The sequence below is a fragment of the Diplotaxodon limnothrissa genome, unplaced genomic scaffold (assembly GCF_057381915.1).
Source record: "Diplotaxodon limnothrissa isolate DT_005_m unplaced genomic scaffold, D_limnothrissa_male_GT1.1 unmapped_scaffold_1, whole genome shotgun sequence".
Classification (NCBI taxonomy): Eukaryota; Metazoa; Chordata; class Actinopteri; order Cichliformes; family Cichlidae; genus Diplotaxodon; species Diplotaxodon limnothrissa.
The window spans coordinates 423,502-444,827 of NW_028188555.1; the positions used below are offsets into that span (position 1 = coordinate 423,502).

Consider the following 21,326-nt stretch of genomic DNA (forward strand, 5'->3'; position numbering starts at 1 on the left):
ATATGCTCATGAATTCTCTCTGACTTTGGCTGTTCCTGCCTGCACAGCTCTCTCTCTCTCAGTGTACTCCAAGAACAGCTTCAAACATCTGTTTCTGCATCATTCACTGTTTATTAGCCACCAGTCTGCTGTTGTGTTCAGTGCTGTCGGCCTCTGACAGTAAAGCCTCATTTCTGCTGTTCCATGGAAACTTTTTAAAATGATGACAGATTACAAACTCTCAGCTGTGTCTGTAATCAAACCTCTGTAACTTTGCTTCACTTCAGCAGCATCAGCTCATGTTCACATGTTGCTTCATGGTTTGCTTCAGTTTTTGATCGACTGCAGAATATTTTGAAGGTTATCTGCTATAAAAAGCCAGAAGAGGAAAATCTGCTTCATGTGTTTCTGTTTGATCCTCAGTGACTTTGACACAAAGGCCTCTGCTGTGATGATCACACCTCTGATCAAGTCTCACAGTGTCACAACTGATAAATGATCAGAGTTAGAATATTTCTGACTGTCTGCTGTGTGCCGTGACCTTTGACCTGCTAAAGACAGTCAGCTGTGGATTATTCATTGTTGTGTCTGATACTTAGAACTGTGAGGAAGAAGCTACACAGTTAATCAGGGTCCCCTCTCTCTGAGTCAGGAAAGGTGGGCAGGCCGCGTGTGGGCCGCGGGCCATACGTTGAGTATCACTGTTTGAAATGTGAACATTGTTCTGCTGCAGTCAATGGACTAAACCAGAGAAGAAGAAAACAGACTTTACCATGAAGATCCTCAGTGTGGATCAGTATAATATCAGCCTGATGTCTGCAGTTTAGTGTCAGCACAACTTTCACATCATATTCATCTCAGCACAACTAAAACATGCTGACTGACCTCAGAGTTTCAAGTTTACATCCTGGACTCTCCAGGAAACCACACAGATGCTTCACTCCTGGATCCTGCACGTTGTTCTTATTCAAAGACAAGGAGTCATTACTCAGGTCCAGCTGTCTCAGATGGGAGGGGTTGGACTTCAGTGCTGCTGCCAGATAATCACAGCTGATCTCTGACAAACCACAGCCCCTCAATCTGTATAAAGAATGAAAAATGTAAGTTTATTAGACAAAGTGCTTGAAATCATTCAGTGTTTCATCATCTGTTCAGAGCTGAAGAAGGTTCAGAATGTAGAAGTTTAGAAAATGGAAACTCCAAACAGCTGAAGCCAACAGGAAGCAGCTTCAAACAAACACAACAAGAGAAAAAACTCTGAATGTTTCACATTAAAGTCGTACATTTCTCATAAAAACAGGACAAAGACTTGAAAAAGTCGTGTTTTTCCTTCCAGGAACCACATGGCTTCACTTTTAAAGGTGAAGTGTGACAAAAATGGACATATTTGAAGTCCAACACCTTTTTCCAGTCACATTATTAAAGCAGACAAACTACAAGCTCATTTTCATTCCAACAAGTCATCTTCTGACCTGGACTAACAACACTGGTCTCTATGTGCAGCTGGCTGTGAGACCAGTGCTCAGGGAGCGTCTACAAAGTGCAACACTGAAAGAACATCACACACTCATTTGCTTCCAGCACTTTCACACAAACATCTACTGTCATTATTGTCACCAAACTCTGTGGATCCTTTATTGCAAATTCAAATGGGATCAAATGGTCAGACAAAAGAGGGTTATGAGGAAATCTGATGAAATGTTGTGTATTAGCAGCAAGTTATTGAATCTTTTTCCTCAGAAACCAAACAAAATGATTGACAAACATGTTTTTACAAACTCAGTGTTGGACTTGGATCAGCAGGATAAGCTGATGTTTAAAGGCATTTGAGTCTCGCTGTATGAGAGTCCAGTTCTTACTCAATATTTATGGATGATGTTCTTTCAGTGTTGCACTTTGTAGACGCTCCCTGAGCCTCACAGCCAGCTGCACATGGACCAGCTGACATTACCCAGCATTAGAGGCGGCTGTAAAAAATTCATGTTCCCATTTAAATGGTTTTAATTTGAATAAAACGATGTTGATTCATTCAATCCTGAATCGATGTTTAATATAAATGTATTTTGCCAGAATCTCAGGTTAAAGCTCACAAACTATTTCAACAAGCAGCAAACAGATAAAACAGTAAATGAGAGCAGCTAAACACACAAAGATGGAAACACAGAGCGTGGATCGTTCACTCGACGGCATGTACACGGACACGCCGTCGGGGCTGAAAGTGGACAGCTCACAGATCCTGAAGCTGCAGGTTTCATCTGTCTCCAACCAAAACTGAGTGAAGCAGCAAAAGAAGATCCAAACTCTGCTTCACGTTTGATCAATATGCTCATGAATTCTCTCTGACTTTGGCTGTTCCTGCCTGCACAGCTCTCTCTCTCTCAGTGTACTCCAAGAACAGCTTCAAACATCTGTTTCTGCATCATTCACTGTTTATTAGCCACCAGTCTGCTGTTGTGTTCAGTGCTGTCGGCCTCTGACAGTAAAGCCTCATTTCTGCTGTTCCATGGAAACTTTTTAAAATGATGACAGATTACAAACTCTCAGCTGTGTCTGTAATCAAACCTCTGTAACTTTGCTTCACTTCAGCAGCATCAGCTCATGTTCACATGTTGCTTCATGGTTTGCTTCAGTTTTTGATCGACTGCAGAATATTTTGAAGGTTATCTGCTATAAAAAGCCAGAAGAGAAAAATCTGCTTCATGTGTTTCTGTTTGATCCTCAGTGACTTTGACACAAAGGCCTCTGCTGTGATGATCACACCTCTGATCAAGTCTCACAGTGTCACAACTGATAAATGATCAGAGTTAGAATATTTCTGACTGTCTGCTGTGTGCCGTGACCTTTGACCTGCTAAAGACAGTCAGCTGTGGATTATTCATTGTTGTGTCTGATACTTAGAACTGTGAGGAAGAAGCTACACAGTTAATCAGGGTCCCCTCTCTCTGAATCAGGAAAGGTGGGCAGGCCGCGTGTGGGCCGCGGGCCATACGTTGAGTATCACTGTTTGAAATGTGAACATTGTTCTGCTGCAGTCAATGGACTAAACCAGAGAAGAAGAAAACAGACTTTACCATGAAGATCCTCAGTGTGGATCAGTATAATATCAGCCTGATGTCTGCAGTTTAGTGTCAGCACAACTTTCACATCATATTCATCTCAGCACAACTAAAACATGCTGACTGACCTCAGAGTTTCAAGTTTACATCCTGGACTCTCCAGGAAACCACACAGATGCTTCACTCCTGAATCCTGCACGTTGTTCTTATTCAAAGACAAGGAGTCAGTACTCAGGTCCAGCTCTCTCAGATGGGAGGGGTTGGACTTCAGTGCTGCTGCCAGATAATCACAGCTGATCTCTGACAAATCACAGCTCTTCAATCTGTATAAAGAATGAAAGATGTAAGTTTATTAGACAAAGTGCTTGAAATCATTCAGTGTTTCATCATCTGTTCAGAGCTGAAGAAGGTTCAGAATGTAGAAGTTTAGAAAATGGAAACTCCAAACAGCTGAAGCCAACAGGAAGCAGCTTCAAACAAACACAACAAGAGAAAAAACTCTGAATGTTTCACATTAAAGTCGTACATTTCTCATAAAAACAGGACAAAGACTTGAAAAAGTCGTGTTTTTCCTTCCAGGAACCACATGGCTTCACTTTTAAAGGTGAAGTGTGACAGAAATGGACATATTGAAATCAATGATATCAAAGCTGGAATCAAATGAGTCCAAGTCTTCTGCTGATTCAGCATCACATTCATCTTTGCTCCTTGTTCTGCATCCCCACCATAAATATAAAGGGGCAAAACTCACATTTTCCAAAATCCTCTTTAAGCTTCGACAATAAAGGAAGATCGTTTTATACAAGTCTTTGTGGTTTTCTTGTCACCCAGATGCCCGAGTACTTAAACTTGTTATAGCTGGGTTTAAAAGGGGCTAAAATACACAAAACTCCCCAGTTGTCGTACAGATAGACTTTGCCTCGCTCTTCCCAAAATTCACATTATATCCAGAAATTGTCCCAAATTCCTTAAGTATGCATTAAGGTGACCTTGAGGCTCTTAAAGGCGCCTATAAATAAAATGTATTATTATTATTATTGTAAGTCTATCCAAAAGTTTGCGGAGGCTGTTCGATGGGTTGGAAATAAATAAAATCATGTCGTCGGCATAAAGAGAGACTTCATGTTCGATACCCCCTCGATGTTTTCCCTCAACACCAACACATTGTCTCAGAGCAACAGCTAGCGGTTCAATGGCAAAAAGGAGACAGAGGGCATCCCTGTCCTGGGGGGCAGATTATTGTTAGTCTGGACGGCTGTTAGAGGGGAGCAATACAATACTTTTATCCAAGATACAAAATTAAAGACACATTTTTTAAGCGTATAAAAAAAAAAAATCCCATCTCACCCGATCCAACGCCTTTTCTGCGTCAAGCCAAATGACAGTTTCCAATGTATCACCTTTAACATGGGTATAAATGATATTTAATAGAGCTCTAATGTTCAAAAAAGAGTGCCTAATAAAGCCCGTCTGGTGAAATAATGGAGGACAAATACTTGTGTAAGCGACGGGCCAACACTTGAGCCAGGATCTTGGTGTCTGTGTTGAACAAAGATATTAAACGACATGAACGACAATCTAAATGGTCTTTTTCCTGTTTTACAATTAAACACATCACTGCTTGATGCATTGTTGGAGGCAACGACTGTGAGAGGAAGGATTCTTCAAAAGTTGATTTTAACAGTGAATTCAGTCGGTCAGAAAACTTTATGAAAAAATCAGATGGATACCCGTCGGGGCAGCAGATTTTCCAGACTGCATGCTCCGTACGGCCGTTTCAATTCCAACATTAGAGACAGGTTCCTCCAGACTAGCGATCGCATCTTCTCCCAAGGAGGGAATATAAAACACCTTATTGAAATCATTGTGGATCTCAAGGATAGTTTGGTTGTCTGTAGACCTTATTCCCTGGTCATTGTAGATCTCAAGGATAGTTGGTTAGCTGTTCTTAGTCGTAGCTGGTGAGCTGATAACTCGCCTGTTTTTTCTCCATGTTCATAAGCGTAGCTGCAACTTTGACTCAGCCTGTTTTGTAGATATGAGATTGTATTCAGTTTGTCATTGTAACCGCTGTGTATATAATACAGGCTCAGGAGAGTGGCTGCACACAGCATGTAGTTTAGTGTCACGGTCGCAGTAGCTGACCGTATGGAGAGTGTGTGGAGGACTCAGGCGCAGACACTGGCGCAGACATGAAACTGAGTTTTGAACGAAAAGCGAGCCTTTATTTCGGCTGAAGACATCAAACAAGGCAGAATCACAGTGAAGAGAACTAAACTGGGGAACTAATACTATAATAAATCATGAAGACACAGAAAGCTATGGCTAAGAATACAAAAGACTGGGCATGAAAATATGGAGGGTGGGAACACAGATGACGCGACACAGAGACATGAAACACAGAGACTAAATACACATGAGGGATGATCAAGTTCCAAACATTAAAACTGTCAAAGCTGCAGGGGGGATTGGCTGTTCCAAACCTGAAATATTATTTCTGGGCAGCTCAGATGAGACCCCTGACTGTATGGGTGCGGGATTTGTCTGAAACTCAGTAGCTAAACATTGAGAAGACAATGTGCGAAAGATCATTGGAATCCCTGCTTTTTTCTAACATTTCAATTAAAAATGTGCATATGGGGGAACGGACGAGGGTCACACTAAAGATTTGGCGTAGAATCAAACAATCATTTGGTCTTCCAAAAGAAATTTCAATTCTATCAAGCCTCTCCTCCCTGCAGGGTTTTTCTCCTATTGTGGAAGACTCTGGCTTCAGAGCATGGTCAAATAGCGGGCTTCATAAACTTTGTCATGTTGTGAGGAATGGGCACCTGAGCTCATTTGAACAGTTGAGGTCAGTTTCAGCTTCCTTCTTCTGACTTTTTTAGATTTCTGCAGCTAAGAAGCTTTTTGACAAAACATAAAGAATGGAGGCAAGTTTTGGAGCCCTCACCCATTGAGGAAATATTTCTAAAAATATTTCAAAGTAATTCCTCCCCAAAATTAATCACTCATTTTTATAACACATTTATGAGTTTCAATACAAATGCAACTTTGGATATTAAGGCAAGGTGGGAAGCTGAGACTGGCACTCAAATCTCAGAGGACACCTGGGAAGAGGTGTTCGGTGAAGCCCATCTGGTGACTAATTCTGGGCTGTGGAGAGAATTTAAATGGAAGGTGGTCATGAGATATTTTAGAACCCCAGAGATAATTGCCAAAATGAAGCCTACAAATCCTGACACCTGCTGGCGAAATTGTGGTACTTCTTTAGGAACCCACTCACATATATTCTGGTCATGCCCAAAACTCTGCTCACTTTGGAATGACATATTTAAAGTTCTCAGTACAGTTTTCCAACAACCATTAACAAAAGACCAACAGTTAGCCATTTTAGGAGTCTTACCAAAGGGTTTTGCGGGAAACAATAAAACGTATCTCTTAAGAATCTTGCTTACAGCAGCACTAAAGTGTATCACTATTTGTCACGGACCCGGTTCCGGGGACTCGGGGTTCGTGAACAGTGTGGACCATTATTGTTATTGTTGTTATTGTTATTATTATTGTTATTAGTGTATTGGATGTATGTTTGCTGCACTGTGCTCTTGTGTTCCATGCTGGTGTGTGGGTGTCTGCGGGTGTGACTGAGGGATGAAGGACAGCCACCTGCAGGCCTGCTGGGCGTGGCCCTGCCGGCTGCCGGTCACGCCTAGGTTCTCACACACCTGCTTCTGATCGGGCTCGTCGGGGGAGCTACTTAACAGAGCGATGGAGCTTCCTCCGGCGCAGGATCGTTGAGTTAGACTCCATGTCAGTGTCTCTAGTATTGTTAAGTGTATGCCTGCCGGAGTTGGTGCCATAACGGCTGCTTCTGTCGTTTTTTCCTCAGGAGAGTGGAACACAGGACTGCAGGACGCGTAGGCACAGAGAGCACGGGATACCAGCACTTGGGAGAAGACACGTCACGGGAGTCGAGGGAGCACTTTTGGAGATTTTATGTGTGGTGTACATTTACCTCACTGTAAATAAACCCACTGTTCATTCCACTAAGTCCAGCGTTTGGGTCCTTTCTCCAACATCCCCCACGGTCTGCCCCCCAGACCGTGACACTATTAAATGGCTGAATCTTGACCCACCTTCATATAATATGTGGATTGATAAAGCAAGAGAAATGTACCAGATGGAGGAAATAACATCTGCTCTGCGGATTCAGAGAGAATTGTTTACTGAGCGTTGGCGACCCATACATGCTTTACTGTTTCAATAATTTAGCATAGGTCTGTTTCGTTTTGTCCATTTACGGCTAAGTTTGTCACATGTTATTTAATATTACATAAAGTTTTTGTTATGTTGTTGTCTGTTTGTTTGCTTGCTTGCTTGGGTTTTGTTTTGTGCTTCCTAATTGCAGTTCTTATTTTAATCTACATTTCTGCATTGCAGTTCCTGTAACTGTCCTACTTGTGAACATCAACAAGTACAAGTTGCAATGTTGTAAATTATAATAAAAATTGAGTTAAAAAAAAAGAAGAACATTAAAGTCGTACATTTCTCATAAAAACAGGAAAAAAGCTTGAAAAAGTCGTGTTTTTCTTTCCAGGAACCACATGGCTTCACTTTTAAAGGTGAAGTGTGACAGAAATGGACATATTTGAAGTCCAACACCTTTTTCCAGTCACATTATTAAAGCAGACAAACTACAAGCTCATTTTGACAAACTGAGGCTCAAACTGAGCCACAGCTGAACCAGCATCCCTGTACAGCAGACACTTACAGCGCTTGGCTGCTTCCATTGAACCCTCTGCACAGAGCTTCAGTTTCCTCTTCTGGTCCCAAAGTGCAGAACAACAAGGTTTCAAACAGCTTCGTTCCAGCAGCATCAGCCACAGACATGCAGAGAGAATCCTTTGGTTGTGTTGTGTGTTTGCATATCTGCTGTCTGTGTTGCTTTGTGAGGGTGGATCATCTCCTGCAGCTCCAGATAAACAAGCTGGACCTGAACCTGGTAGCTTCACTTAGAAGACACTTGTGACGGGAACGTGTGAGAAGTTTTGTGCAGACAAGTGTGGATTTACAGTGTGGGACGAGCTCTCCACAGTCTTTGTGGAGATCCACATTCTGCATACTGCCTGTGAGAAGCTGCAGACATTTGTCCTCCAAATCCACTGAGCAGCTGCTCGTGGTGGTATTAGCTTCATGTGTGCGTGTTAGCATGAAGCCTCGGTCACACTCTGCTGTGGACACGGTCACGGACAGCTGGACGCCTGATGGACGAGTCGTCCTTCCTGTTAAACTTCTTTGAGCATGAGAATAGCATGAGAAGCTCAGTGGACACTGTTCAGGGTTTTAACTCTCGCTTTCACTTCAGCTTCACCAACAACAGCACAAGCAGAGCAGCCCACTGCCTGCATGGCTGGGACAGCGCCCCCTGGTGACTGTAAACCACTACAACATGTAGACGGCCGTCTGCAGGCTGGATGTAGCACCACCGCAGAGACGTGCTGCAGCTCTGTTTAGTTACCCAGCTGACAGCAGAGGCTGTAGTTTACTGTTACCAACATGGAAAACTGAAGCTTCACCAGCTGGAGCTACAGAGCTGGAGAACAAAGGAGACTGAGAGGCCAGAATGATGTGGGAGGAAACATCAAGAGCCTGTTTGAAAGGAGACACATGTGGATGCTGTGCCAGTCTGTGGTCTGTCAGAAGTCAGCTGAGTCACACTGCAAGAAGCTGCAGAATCTCAGAGGAGGAGATTTGGAAGTGTTTGTGGGACAAACTGGACTCAAAGAAAGAAGATGTTTGTGAAGTCTTTGGTGGAGGTGAGCAGTGTGAAGCAGAACACATGCAGATGAATCAGGAGGTCAGCATCAGTGTCTCCTTGTGGTGGACGGTAAAAGAATCAGAGCCAACGCTCCCGTCCACCCTCGGCATGAAGCAGTGCTGTTTCTGAAACAGGAGGACAAGTCCAGAGAAGACAGAGGAAGCAAAGATGAGGGTGGGACAGGACAGCAGGACTTCATTCACACCTGCAGCTCCATCACACTGCTGTAGCTCCTCTTCATCACACATGTACCTGCAGCCTGTCTTCAAGTCCAGGAGTCACCTCCACACAGTGTAGAAGCCTCCTGTGCAGACCATGGAGTCCAGCCTCTGTCAGGGAAGTCGGCACTAAAGCCTGAAAGACTTCAATCTGTCTCTGCTCCACCCGAGAAAGACCAGCACCGTACTTGTTGTGCATTCAAGGAGGGAACATCAGCGCTGCATCGTGGGAACAACACCGCAGGAACAAAGACACAGCACGGCCGATGAAGGACGAGGACAAAGGAAAGGTGAGTGAGAAGACCCTGGTGGTGTGGACGGACCTGCAGGGGCTCCAAGACTGAGGAGCAGAGACGTCCATGTACCAGCTGAGGATGCTGCAGTGATCCAGGGAGCTCGGTCCAATCTGAGGCCGTGTGAACTACGTGGACCACAGTTTCTTCACAGACTTCAGCCACGTGAACATCTGGAGATCCAACAGTGTACGAGCTGTGAGCCATCAGCTGTTTCTCTCATCAGCTGCTGTAATGAGAGCTGCTGGAATCATCTCGAGCAGCAGGAAATCACTGATGTTGTTTCTAACCAAAGATATGGGACTGAGCTCCGCTGAGCTCCTTCTACTTTCATCCAGATAGAAACTGCTACAGTCTGCTGATTATTGCTTTGCCTCCATCACACGAGCTCTTCATCCTGTTCTTCACTCTCATTGGTTCTTTGTCTGCTTGTTTTTACAACAGTAGTCTTCTGATTGGTCAAAGGAGACAATCAGCTGTGACTAAATGTAGCTCCTACAGCAGTGATGGGAATAACTACTGAAGCTAATCCAGTATCAAAGCTCAGGAATCAGCAGCTCCCACCTCGTTTTCTTTCAACAACTATTTTTAGCTGCTGTGTTTTTGTGTTTCTGCAGACCTCAGACATCCTGCTGCTCTGGACAACTTTTTCATTCTTTTGTATCATTCTTTTGCTTTTCTTTTATTATTATGTTATATGTATTAATATGTGAAACACTTATTCTTTGTGTTTTTGCTTTGCTCCTGTCAAACTGCTTTAATAAAATCTGCTGCAGTCTAAACTGTGGACGTTCCCTTTTTAACCCTTTGTGAAACAATAAAGGTTTAAATCTGAGTATTCATCTATGTTAGTGTTTAATGGGTCTAATAGGTTGCTTTGGCCTTTCCCAGTAATATCTTCCCTTGCAGTCTGTGGTCCAGGCTTCTAAAACCATCCCAGGTTAACAAGAACTACAATCTAGAGGAGAGCTGCCATAACAGGTGTGACTGATGAGATCTGACCTGCAAGGTTACTCAGGTTTGTTTGTATCAGGACAAGCAGGGAAGCCGCCTGGACGTCAAAGTAGTTAGAGCTGGGCGAGTGTCCTCACCCACATCGGCTTCACAACTCTGCATCATCTACTGAGTAAGACTCAGAGCATCAGAGATTAGAAGGTCTACAAAGAGCTGAACCAGACTTCCTGTATAAAGGTTTTAGTTCCACAGATCGACAGTGTCAGCACAACTAAAACGTGGAGACTGACCTCAGAGTTTCAATTTGATGTTGTGGATTCTCCAGAAGAACACACAGCTGCTTCACTCCTGAATCCTGCAGCTTGTGGTAGCTCAGGTCCACCTCTCTGGGATACGAAGGGTTGAGCTTCAGCGCTGCTTCCAGATAATCACAGCTGATCTCTGACAAATCACAGCGCTCCAATCTGTATAGAGAATGAAAGATGTAAGTTTATTAGACAAAGTGCTTGAAATCATTCAGTGTTTCATCATCTGTTCAGAGCTGAAGAAGGTTCAGAATGTAGAAGTTTAGAAAATGGAAACTCCAAACAGCTGAAGCCAACAGGAAGCAGCTTCAAACAAACACAACAAGAGAAAAAACTCTGAATGTTTCACATTAAAGTCGTACATTTCTAACAAGAGTGTTTTAAAGACAGAGTCACTGATGATCATCTTCTGCCCAGTAAAACTTTGGTTTTCCACATGTGAGTGTTAATGATGCACAAAGACTGTGAGTGCAAAGAGGGAGCGAGGAGGATGACAGAGAGATGGTACAGGAGCATCAAGAACCCGGCGAGGAAATGAGCAGAAGGACTTTGGAGCCTGTTGGATTGAAGCTTTCACAGAGACGTGTTTGACTGGACACCACCAGGACAGACTTTTAATCCCAGGATTTGGATGAGCTTTCTGTCTTTATGGTCACAAATGATGCTGTAACTCTGTGACTGTCCTGGAACTGTCAGCAGTGTGGTTACGTCCTTTTGACCTGAGTTTCCACAGCTCTTATAACAGCAGTGTACATTCAGACTGAGACACGCTTCAGTCTGTATGGACCTGTTTCTGTAGCTGCCACCATCATTCTACGGTCGTGTCCAAATTCATGGGTTGCATCCTCCCGAGGACCCGGCCTTTGCGGTCTACGTGGGCTGGGTCCTCAGAAGGTCGGGTAGGCTGGAAATAAACGGCTGGGGAAATTGGACGGTCTAGCCTTCTGATTAGCGTCACCGCTGTCTCGGTGGAGTTTAATAAACTCAGCCGTCTGCTCCTTGCTATCTAAAATATAACAGGACACTGGCGTAAATTCTCGACCGTCTCATACTTCTGTTTAATCAGTTTTCTGTTTGACGTTTAGTCAGCTCTGTAAAGACCAAGGAGGAACCCACCTGGGGGATTAATAAAGTTTTATTTTATCTAATCTAATAACTTTAATCTCAGCCAAACCGATTTACTCACGAACAAACAAAACACTGAAAAAAGCCAAACAATAACATTTTGAGGTTGTCTAAGTGACTTATATATCACGTTTAACCTGAGTAGCGAAAGTCCGCGGTGATCTGAAAATGATGTGCCGGGAGTTGTGCCGTTCTCGGCGGCTTCAGTGACCCTCGAGCTCCCGGCTGGCTTTCGAGCTGGTGGGTAGCAGACGTCTCCGAAAACGTCGAAGCACTTTTGCAAATATGCGGTATCTTGATAAACCGAGCAGATATTTGATGTTTACACAACTACTTTCTCGCCTGAAAATATGTTAAAAGTTTATTTTCTGACCCAGAAAGATTAGTATGAGTAATTTTAAAACTTAGTAGCGGCCGCCATTGTTGGAAACTGGAGTTTGGCTGGGCCGCGCTATGAATTCTGGGATATGGTAGGCCACGAAGGACACACCCGACCCATCCTTCAAATTCGGGGAAAAGGAGGACGCATTTGTCGGCTGCATTCGGAGGAGTCTACGAATTTGGACAGCCTTCGGCGCGTCGCTGTGACGTAATCGGTCTACAAATGCGGCCTCAGGAGGATGCAGCCCATGAATTTGGACACGACATTTATCTGACTCAACTGTTTCCTTATGTGGGCTGAAGAAAACACAGTTGTAGACTTTATTTATATGAAACATGTATATTTAATGCATTTAATGTATTTGAACCATATTTAATGCATATTACAGGATGTAACAGCTGCATATGTGTCAACAATAATGGCTTTGATTTTGCCCCCTATGAACATTTCTGTAGATCCGCCCCTGCAGCAAACGTGTGTGAGAGCAGCCACGGCCCGCTCCTCCATGGTTTCATTCACACTCATCTCATACTGAACACACACACTTTGTAGGAATCATCAGTACTTTGACTGTTTCTCAGGTTAGCTTCAGGTTAGCCATTTAGCATTTCTCCAGTCTGAGTCACAGAGCGTCACATGACGTGACAGAAGCTGATTGGTCAGCTGCAGTGATGGTGGTGGAGCAGCATTAATGATGATGCTGTAGAACAACAGGAACACGGGGATATCAGACTGTTAGTGGGTTTAGTCATTCCTGCTGCACTTTGTCCTTCTTATTGAAGTGACCTGCTGAGAGCTCACACTGTTCTCTGTAGAAATGATGTCAGTCTGACTCGTCACATGTTTGGAGGCGTGTTTGATGTTTGCTCTTCTGGAAACTCTCAGTATCAAATATGGAAGATGCAAAGGAGACACGCTTCAGTCTGTATGGACCCGTTTCTACATGTTTGTACATCAGCTTATCAAATCCTGTCTGCTGTCTTCATTTATTACTCTTCACCTGCTTCACTGTCACTGTGTGGGCGGAGCTGCCTGAGCCCCGCTGTTAGGTTTTGTATTGTTGATTGTCATTTATGCTTAGAAATATTTAACCATATATGCTTAGAGGTGTATAATCAATTGCGTACTGATAGGATGTGTGATCTTTAGCAGGCTGCAAAGGCTTGGTGTGTATTCCACACTGGAATGCACACCTACATCCTGGGAGCATGGGAAGAGGTCGTACCTTGTTTTATTGTTTTATGGCAGGATAAACGTGGCTGTATCTGTTTTAGGCTAAGTGCCTTTTGTTTAGATGAACTGTTGGACTTCCAGACCAGCAGGTTTAGGGAAGTCATTTATGGGGTCACACCCACCCCCCACACACACACACACACACACAAACAGTATTCTTTGTTCACATGTATACCTATGTAGACGTCATATGTTAATGACCCTATGCATATTCATGTAACCACAATAAAAGGAGTGCTATGGGGAACGACACTTGGCTCCAGGCAGGTCTCCCTCATGCATAACTTTCTGCTTCTTAATTCAGATAAAACTGAGGTTATTGTACTCGGCCCTGAAAAGCTTAGAAATATGGTATCTAAGCAGATTCTTACTCTGGATGGCATTACCTTGGCCTCCAGTAACGCTGTGAGGAACCTTGGAGTCATTTTTGACCAGGACATGTCCTTCAACGCACATATTAAACAAATATGTAAGACTGCTTTCTTCCATTTGTGCAACATCTCTAAAATTAGAAATATCCTGTCTCAGAGTGACGCTGAAAAACTAGTTCATGCATTTATTACTTCCAGGCTGGACGACTGTAATTCATTATTATCAGGATGTCCAAAAAACTCCCTGAAAAGCCTTCAGCTAATCCAAAATGCTGCAGCAAGAGTCCTGACAGGGACTAGAAAGAGAGAGCAGATTTCTCCTGTTTTGGCTTCCCTTCATTGGCTTCCTGTTAAATCCAGAATTGAATTCAAAATCCTGCTCCTCACATACAAGGTCTTAAATAATCAGGCCCCATCTTATCTTAATGACCTTGTAGTACCATATCACCCTATTAGAGCGCTTCGCTCTCGCTCTGCAGGCCTACTTGTTGTTCCTAGAGTATTTAAAAGTAGAATGGGAGGCAGAGCCTTCAGTTTTCAGGCCCCTCTTCTGTGGAACCAGCTTCCAGTTCGGATTCGGGAGACAGACACTATCTCTACTTTTAAGATTAGGCTTAAAACTTTCCTTTTTGCTAAAGCATATAGTTAGGGCTGGACCAGGTGACCCTGAATCCTCCCTTAGTTATGCTGCAATAGACGTAGGCTGCCGGGGGATTCCCATGATGCATTGAGTTTGTCCTTTCCAGTCACCTTTCTCACTCACTATGTGTTAACAGACCTCTCTGCATTGAATCATATCTGTTATTAGCCTCTGTCTCTCTTCCACAGCATGTCTTCATCCTGTCTTCCTTCTCTCACCCCAACCAGCAGATGGCCCCGCCCCTCCCTGAGCTTGGTTCTGCTGGAGGTTTCTTCCTGTAAAAAGGGAGTTTTTCCTTCCCACTGTCGCCAAAGTGCTTGCTCATAGGGGGTCATATGATTGTTGGGTTTTTCTCTGTATCTATGAAGCGCCTTGAGGCGACTTTTGTTGTGATTTGGCGCTATATAAATAAAATTGAATTGAATTGTATTGAATGAGTAACAAGAAGAACTTTGCCTACTTTGTGTCTTGCTTGCTGTGTAATTATATTGTCTTCAACGTTCCAGCGAATAGGTTCAAGCTACAAACCTATCACCCACCCACACAGACACATCTCCTCTCTGGAGCTTAACTTCTGCTTCATCTCCGCCTCTTTTCTTCATCCTCCACCTCTCTTTTCTCTTCTTCAGTGTTCTGCAGCCACAGAGCCTCACAGCCGTTAGCACACCCATACCTGAGCAGCTAGCATTACCCAGCATGCCGTGCAGCAGTGTCAGTTTGTAAATGTGCAAGAATTCCTGCTCCAAACTGTTTCACAGAGTGCTGTGTGCTGTGACCTTTGACCTGCTAAAGACAGTCAGCTGTGGATTATTCATTGTTGTGTCTGATACTTAGAACTGTGAGGAAGAAGCTACACAGTTAATCAGGGTCCCCTCTCTCTGAATCAGGAAAGGTGGGCAGGCCGCGTGTGGGCCGCGGGCCATACGTTGAGTATCACTGTTTGAAATGTGAACATTGTTCTGCTGCAGTCAATGGACTAAACCAGAGAAGAAGAAAACAGACTTTACCATGAAGATCCTCAGTGTGGATCAGTATAATATCAGCCTGATGTCTGCAGTTTAGTGTCAGCACAACTTTCACATCATATTCATCTCAGCACAACTAAAACATGCTGACTGACCCCAGAGTTTCAAATCGACATCGTGGATTCTCCAGGAAACCACACAGATGCTTCACTCCTGAATCCTTCAGGTTGCTGTAGGTTCCACTCAGGTCCACCTCTGTGGGATAAGAGGGGTTGGACTTCAGTGCTGCTGCCAGATAATCACAGCTGATCTCTGACAAACCACAGCTCTTCAATCTGTATAAAGAATGAAAGATGTAAGTTTATTAGACAAAGTGCTTGACATCATTCAGTGTTTCATCATCTGTTCAGAGCTGAAGAAGGTTCAGAATGTAGAAGTTTAGAAAATGGAAACTCCAAACAGCTGAAGCCAACAGGAAGCAGCTTCAAACAAACACAACAAGAGAAAAAACTCTGAATGTTTCACATTAAAGTCGTACATTTCTCATAAAAACAGGACAAAGACTTGAAAAAGTCGTGTTTTTCCTTCCAGGAACCACATGGCTTCACTTTTAAAGGTGAAGTGTGACAGAAATGGACATATTTGAAGTCCAACACCTTTTTCCAGTCACATTATTAAAGCAGACAAACTACAAGCTCATTTTCATTCCAACAAGTCATCTTCTGACCTGGACTAACAACACTGATCTCTATGTGCAGCTGGCTGTGAGACCAGTGCTCAGGGAGCGTCTACAAAGTGCAACACTGAAAGAACATCACACACTCATTTTCTTCCAGCACTTTCACACAATCATCTACTGTCATCATTCATGTTCCTGCTCCTCTGGATTCACACGGAGCCTCTGCTCATGCCGTTGCCATGGTGAATCATAGTATGTGGCTCCATAACTCAGACTGAGCATGCTCAGAGCTGATTGGCCTTACTCTGATCAGCTGATCTAGAAGAGAAAACTCTGCTATATGTACATTATTACATCTACACCTGAATCACAACACTCACACAAATATATCAACTGTGTTTAATATTTTGGCATGTAGATCATTTATGTGCTTCAGCTCTTCTTACATTTTACCACCAACATGTTTCAAAAGGAGCAGCTTTTACTTTGAAGGCTAGCTGTCTGTGTTTCCTGTTTTCATTGTTGGATAATGAAATAAGTCGATGCTTCAGTGCTTTGAATTGTTACACAAAGCAAAGTTTTCTCGTTGTTCAGGCAGAATCGAGCGTTGAAGAATGAATTCACACGTCAATAAACATTTTCATCAGCACAAGCAGGACAATGAAAGCAGGAAATACCCCAAACTGCCATTTCTCATTCTACAACTTCAACAACTGCACATGAATTATACTTCATACACAGACCCACAGTCTCTGATTGCTCTGAAATCTCACTGACAGCCAATAGAAATAAAGAAAAGTCCAGACTGACAGTCTCTGTGGGGTTAGGCAGTGAACTGCTCACGCTGCGTTCAAGTGCATCGCAAACTATTGGAATTGGATCCAACTTTGTGAAGCAGATTTCTTCTCAGCTGCTGTTTTGAACATTTCCTCATGAACTGTATTAAACTCTGTAAATGAACTGAGAACTATTTCTACATTTGAAACTATGGATTCATTTTCCCGTTCACTTCTGTACGTTAGTGTATAAATGAATGTTAGACTGGGCTCCATGGAAACACTTGGACTGGTCTCAGCTGCCTTCTTTCTGTAGTCCTTTCTCTTCTCCAGCTTCTGTTTGAAATCCTCTCACAGAGCCTGAATCCTGCTTTGCTGTCATGTTTGGGCCTGTGTTCCTCTGCTTTAACACAAACCTCACCACAGCAGCTGTGTGGGTCGTCTCTGTAGCAGCCAGATCAGCTTCTGATACATGAACATCATCACAGCTCCTAACTTCACCTTTATTAGCTTTGACATTCATGTCTTTCTTTTCTCTGTCTGTTTCCACACAAGCTCAAAGTCTCTGCAGCCTGTTTTTATCTGCTATCATCAGATCTCCAACAGCCTCATTCACATCCCTCACACACTCTACAGCCTCACCAGTACTGACTTCATCTTCACTGACTGATGGAGCACAACATGAACCTGTGGAGGCTGAAAAGCTGTCCTGACAAACATCTCCCCGTCACCACTGCACTTCTGTCAGCCTTTAAATGAACCCTGCTCAAGTCTGTAACTTCTATTTGGAGCCAAGAGGAAAAACTGTTGTTCAGTCGTTTGGAAAGACACAATATTTCTGAAAGCACTCAAACTTCTTCACATTTGTCTTCAGACACATCCTGAACATTTAGGAACTAAAGAAAGTTTCAAACATCAATCAAAGATCTGAAATATAGAAAAACAACAACAGCTGCAGTCAGTGAACTCACCTCAGAGTCTCCAGTCGACAGTTTGGATTCTCCAGTCCAGCACACAGAAGCTTCACTGCTGAATCCTGCAGCTTGTTCTCACTCATGTCCAGTTCTGTCAGATGGGAGGGGATGGACTTCAGGGCCGAGGCCACAACTTCACAATGAGTCCCTGAGAGTCCACAGTCAGCCAGTCTGTGATCATAGAAAATACAAAATGTGTTATTATAAAAGCAGAAAGTCTGCATTATAAACACAGACTGAATGTATATGAAGACAAAACAGAGTGAGGTCATAATCTGATGAACATCTGCTCTTCACATCTGTGCTTCAGCTCCTCTTACTGTGTTTGACATGACACAACGATTCAGTCTCTCTCAGACCTGCAGACTTTTAATGAGAATCTTTGTTTGGCTTTAATCTGCAGATGAAGGAGGAAGATGGTGTCACATTTAGGCTTCCATAATGTCCACAGTCTGTCACTGAGATCTGATCCAGAGTCAGAGTGAAGACACACATGTGGACTGTTTCCTGTCTTGAATCTAGAACATTTTGAATGAGCTCAGCTCAGTGAAGAGTTCCAGCTGGAAGGACGATCTCTGTTTGCTACCTGCTGCTGTCAGGTACGACTGTTCACGTCCACGCGCAGGAAAAATCTGCTGACTGTCACCAAACAGAGCAGAAATGTCATCACTGGACAATAATGATGAATGAACTCAGAGCTGCTGATATCACATCTGATTTCAGGGAAACAAAACTAAAAAGGGACAAATAGAAACAACCATCATGACTCTGTTTGACCTTCAGATCAGAAACTATGGTTCAGAACAGCAGCAGGATTTCAGGCACTGTCACATCCTCAACATCCATATTCCAAATGCTCTTCCTGACAGGACACTCTTTGTTCCCACTCAGGGAGTTTCCATGTGTACAAATCATTTCTGAATCTCAGTAGACTGGGAGGTTTTTCCATCTCATGAATCTCTTTCCTAACATCAAACTAGATAAATCAAACAAAGGAACTGGAGTCTGTCTAATTTCTGACCCCAGTAAAGTTTGTACTGGGATACCCCGACATACTCTCTCTCCATCTGCTCCCACAGCCTCATATTCACAGCTGGCCCTTCTCTCAGCATCCACACTCAGGGTGGGGGCGGGGTCAACCCCAGTCAAAACCATTGCTTTGGCCTTATGGCCATTTTATTAGTGTTCGTTTCTGAGTAACAAGCAGGACTACGCACAGGTGTTTGGACATGTGTGGACCCGACCTACACTTAAACTTCTTAAATCCTCTGTTTCTGTGTCACCAGCTACACTTTTAATATTAATGTATTCACTCCGACATTTTTGGGGAGCGGTCAGAGCTCGTACACTGCAGACAAACATGTCTCCCAGCACACAGCTGACTGTCAACTCTCTGAGATTGGATATGATTCATTTAGATTATATCTGTAAGGTGAAGTTTATCTCGGTGTTTATTTGTTCCTGAGGAAGTCAGCTCGGCTCAGATTAAACTTTAATAACTGAACAATTTCAATGAACCTTAACGCCTCCCTGGAGCATATATGGAACTGAATCAGTCACTTTTCTTTATTTCCTGATGTTCATATGTGACATACATGTTTTAACCATTAATCTGGAATTAAACTGACATTTAATATATTTTAAGGAGGAAAGAGAAATTTCACCAGAGGATGTTGATGCTGTTCATGGAGACTGAAGACAGAACGATTTATCTGTCTTAATATTTCTGCTGCTCTTTCCTCAGGTGTAAAAATATTTTAACTGTTGGTTTTAATTCAAAATCAATGGTTAAAATGTTAAAATACCAACAAACTTGTGGCGTTAGTGTTGATATTCTGTGAGTTACTTAAAGAGATCACACAGGTACAGGACATATTTTATGTTTAAGTTTATGCATGTTTGTGGTGTGATGTGCATGTAGTGGGCTGTTATGTTGTAAACTGTGTGGATGTGTTTGGGAACAGAAAGATTATTTTACTGCATAAAACGGCGCTGATCAGCTGTTTCTGCCGCTGATACACTCGGCCGGTGAACCACCTGACTCACACAGGCTCTCCTCCTCCACAGTCCTCGTTTATGAAGAGCTTTACAAACACAACATCACAGCTAACAGCTGGATTCTCCCGTTTCAGTGCCAAACAGCCACTTCCTGCTACAGACAGTAAAGTGGACAGTTCGGCGCTAAACATGTTTTTAAAACTTTAAGCTCTTATTTGTTAAAGCCAGCTTCACAGACAGATCTGTGTCAGTGTTTTAGAGCAGGGCTCAGTGGTGTAAACCAGCCTTTATATGTGTTTCATCTCCATTTTTACATTAAACTGAACCAAAACACTGAAATCTGGGACTCTCCACTTTTTGGTTTTAGAAGTGAAGAAGCTGAATGTTCGGATTAAACATCTTCAAGAAACTTAAAGCAGTGCACTCGCTTTTCTTTCTAAGCGGCCTTTCTTAGATCACCTGATATAACCTGAGTAAATTATGTCGAGTGTCAGCGGGGTTTGAAAACTCTGCAGCATGACCCGGGTGTTGCTGGTGGCATCATGAGCTTAGACCCCTCAGTCAGCTCGGTCTGAAGTCATCGTCAGCACTAACAGGCACAAATAGGCTCTAACGTGACAAACTGACCCGACATTTAAAGAGTGCCCACTACAGTCTCAGCTAAAACATATGTGCAACGCCAAGGACTGTACACTGGACTCCATTTCAGTGCAAAATAATAAAACGAAGTAAATCCATCCAATCTCCTCTGCCTGTCCTTATCATCAATAAAAACAATTAATAAAACAGAAAATCATAGAAACAGTCATCTTTGTTATTGCATCATCACACATCAGTTCCCAGTAACTAGTCAGAATGAGACGTTGTTTTCATCTTTCTCACACTCATCTCACTCCCCGGTCACAACAGGTGGTGACTTTAACAGGTGTTACAACCTGGCTCAAAGCTGCAAAAGAGGGCGGAGACTGAAAACAGAGACTGGTTTCATTTTGAAGTTCTTAATAACCTCGGCTAAAGATGACACCAGACAGCGTGACAGGGTCTGACAACGAGTGGTGGCGTCGTCCTAGCCGACCTCGGCAGTTATTCACACGCCATGACCAAAAACTCCTGCAGTGTCACAGCAGATAGAGGAGGAGTCACAGAGGAGCGTAACAGCTGTGACAGATGCAACAGGAGGACGAGCTCCACCAGTAAACACACTGAAGACAGGAAAGCAGTCACGAGTGATGTTGGTCCTGTTTTTATCTCCACTAAAACCTCTCTAACGTCACATGTAACAGAACACAGACACGTCTGATTATCAGGGACCACGACCCACATCTTTGCCTCACTATGTTTATAAGAAGAGACTGAAAATAATGATTCTCCCAACACATCACCAACACTTTTATGGCAAACAGATAATAGTGAGTGACAAGAGGTCAACTGTTTCATATGCAGTTATCAGGGTAAATACATTTAAACCAAAGACACTGGAAGAGTAAATGAAAGGAACTGAAGGTGACAATTCAAGAAGCTCAACAGAAGTCAAATGTAACATGATCAAGATTCCCTGTT

At 43.2% G+C, this 21,326-nt stretch overlaps 2 protein-coding genes across 4 annotated transcripts in view; both read right to left on the minus strand.

Moving 5' to 3' along the window:
• Window positions 1-21,326, minus strand: part of LOC146606957 (ribonuclease inhibitor-like) — a 100,136-nt gene that overhangs the window by 19,889 nt on the left and 58,921 nt on the right. The window lies entirely within an intron of this gene.
• The window catches only part of LOC146606958 (protein NLRC3-like), a 38,297-nt gene that overhangs the window by 9,542 nt on the left and 7,429 nt on the right, over window positions 1-21,326 (minus strand). Inside the window, exons 4-6 of one of the 3 annotated variants that reach the window (XM_085349105.1) lie at window positions 17,766-17,939; window positions 3,164-3,358; window positions 865-1,059 (exon numbers count right to left, since the gene is read on the minus strand). In XM_085349105.1, the coding sequence (XP_085205231.1) occupies window positions 865-1,059; window positions 3,164-3,358; window positions 17,766-17,939 (564 nt within the window). The remainder of the gene's footprint in view (window positions 1-864; window positions 1,060-3,163; window positions 3,359-17,765; window positions 17,940-21,326) is intronic. The other 2 variants (XM_085349107.1, XM_085349106.1) reach the window with 2 other exon arrangements.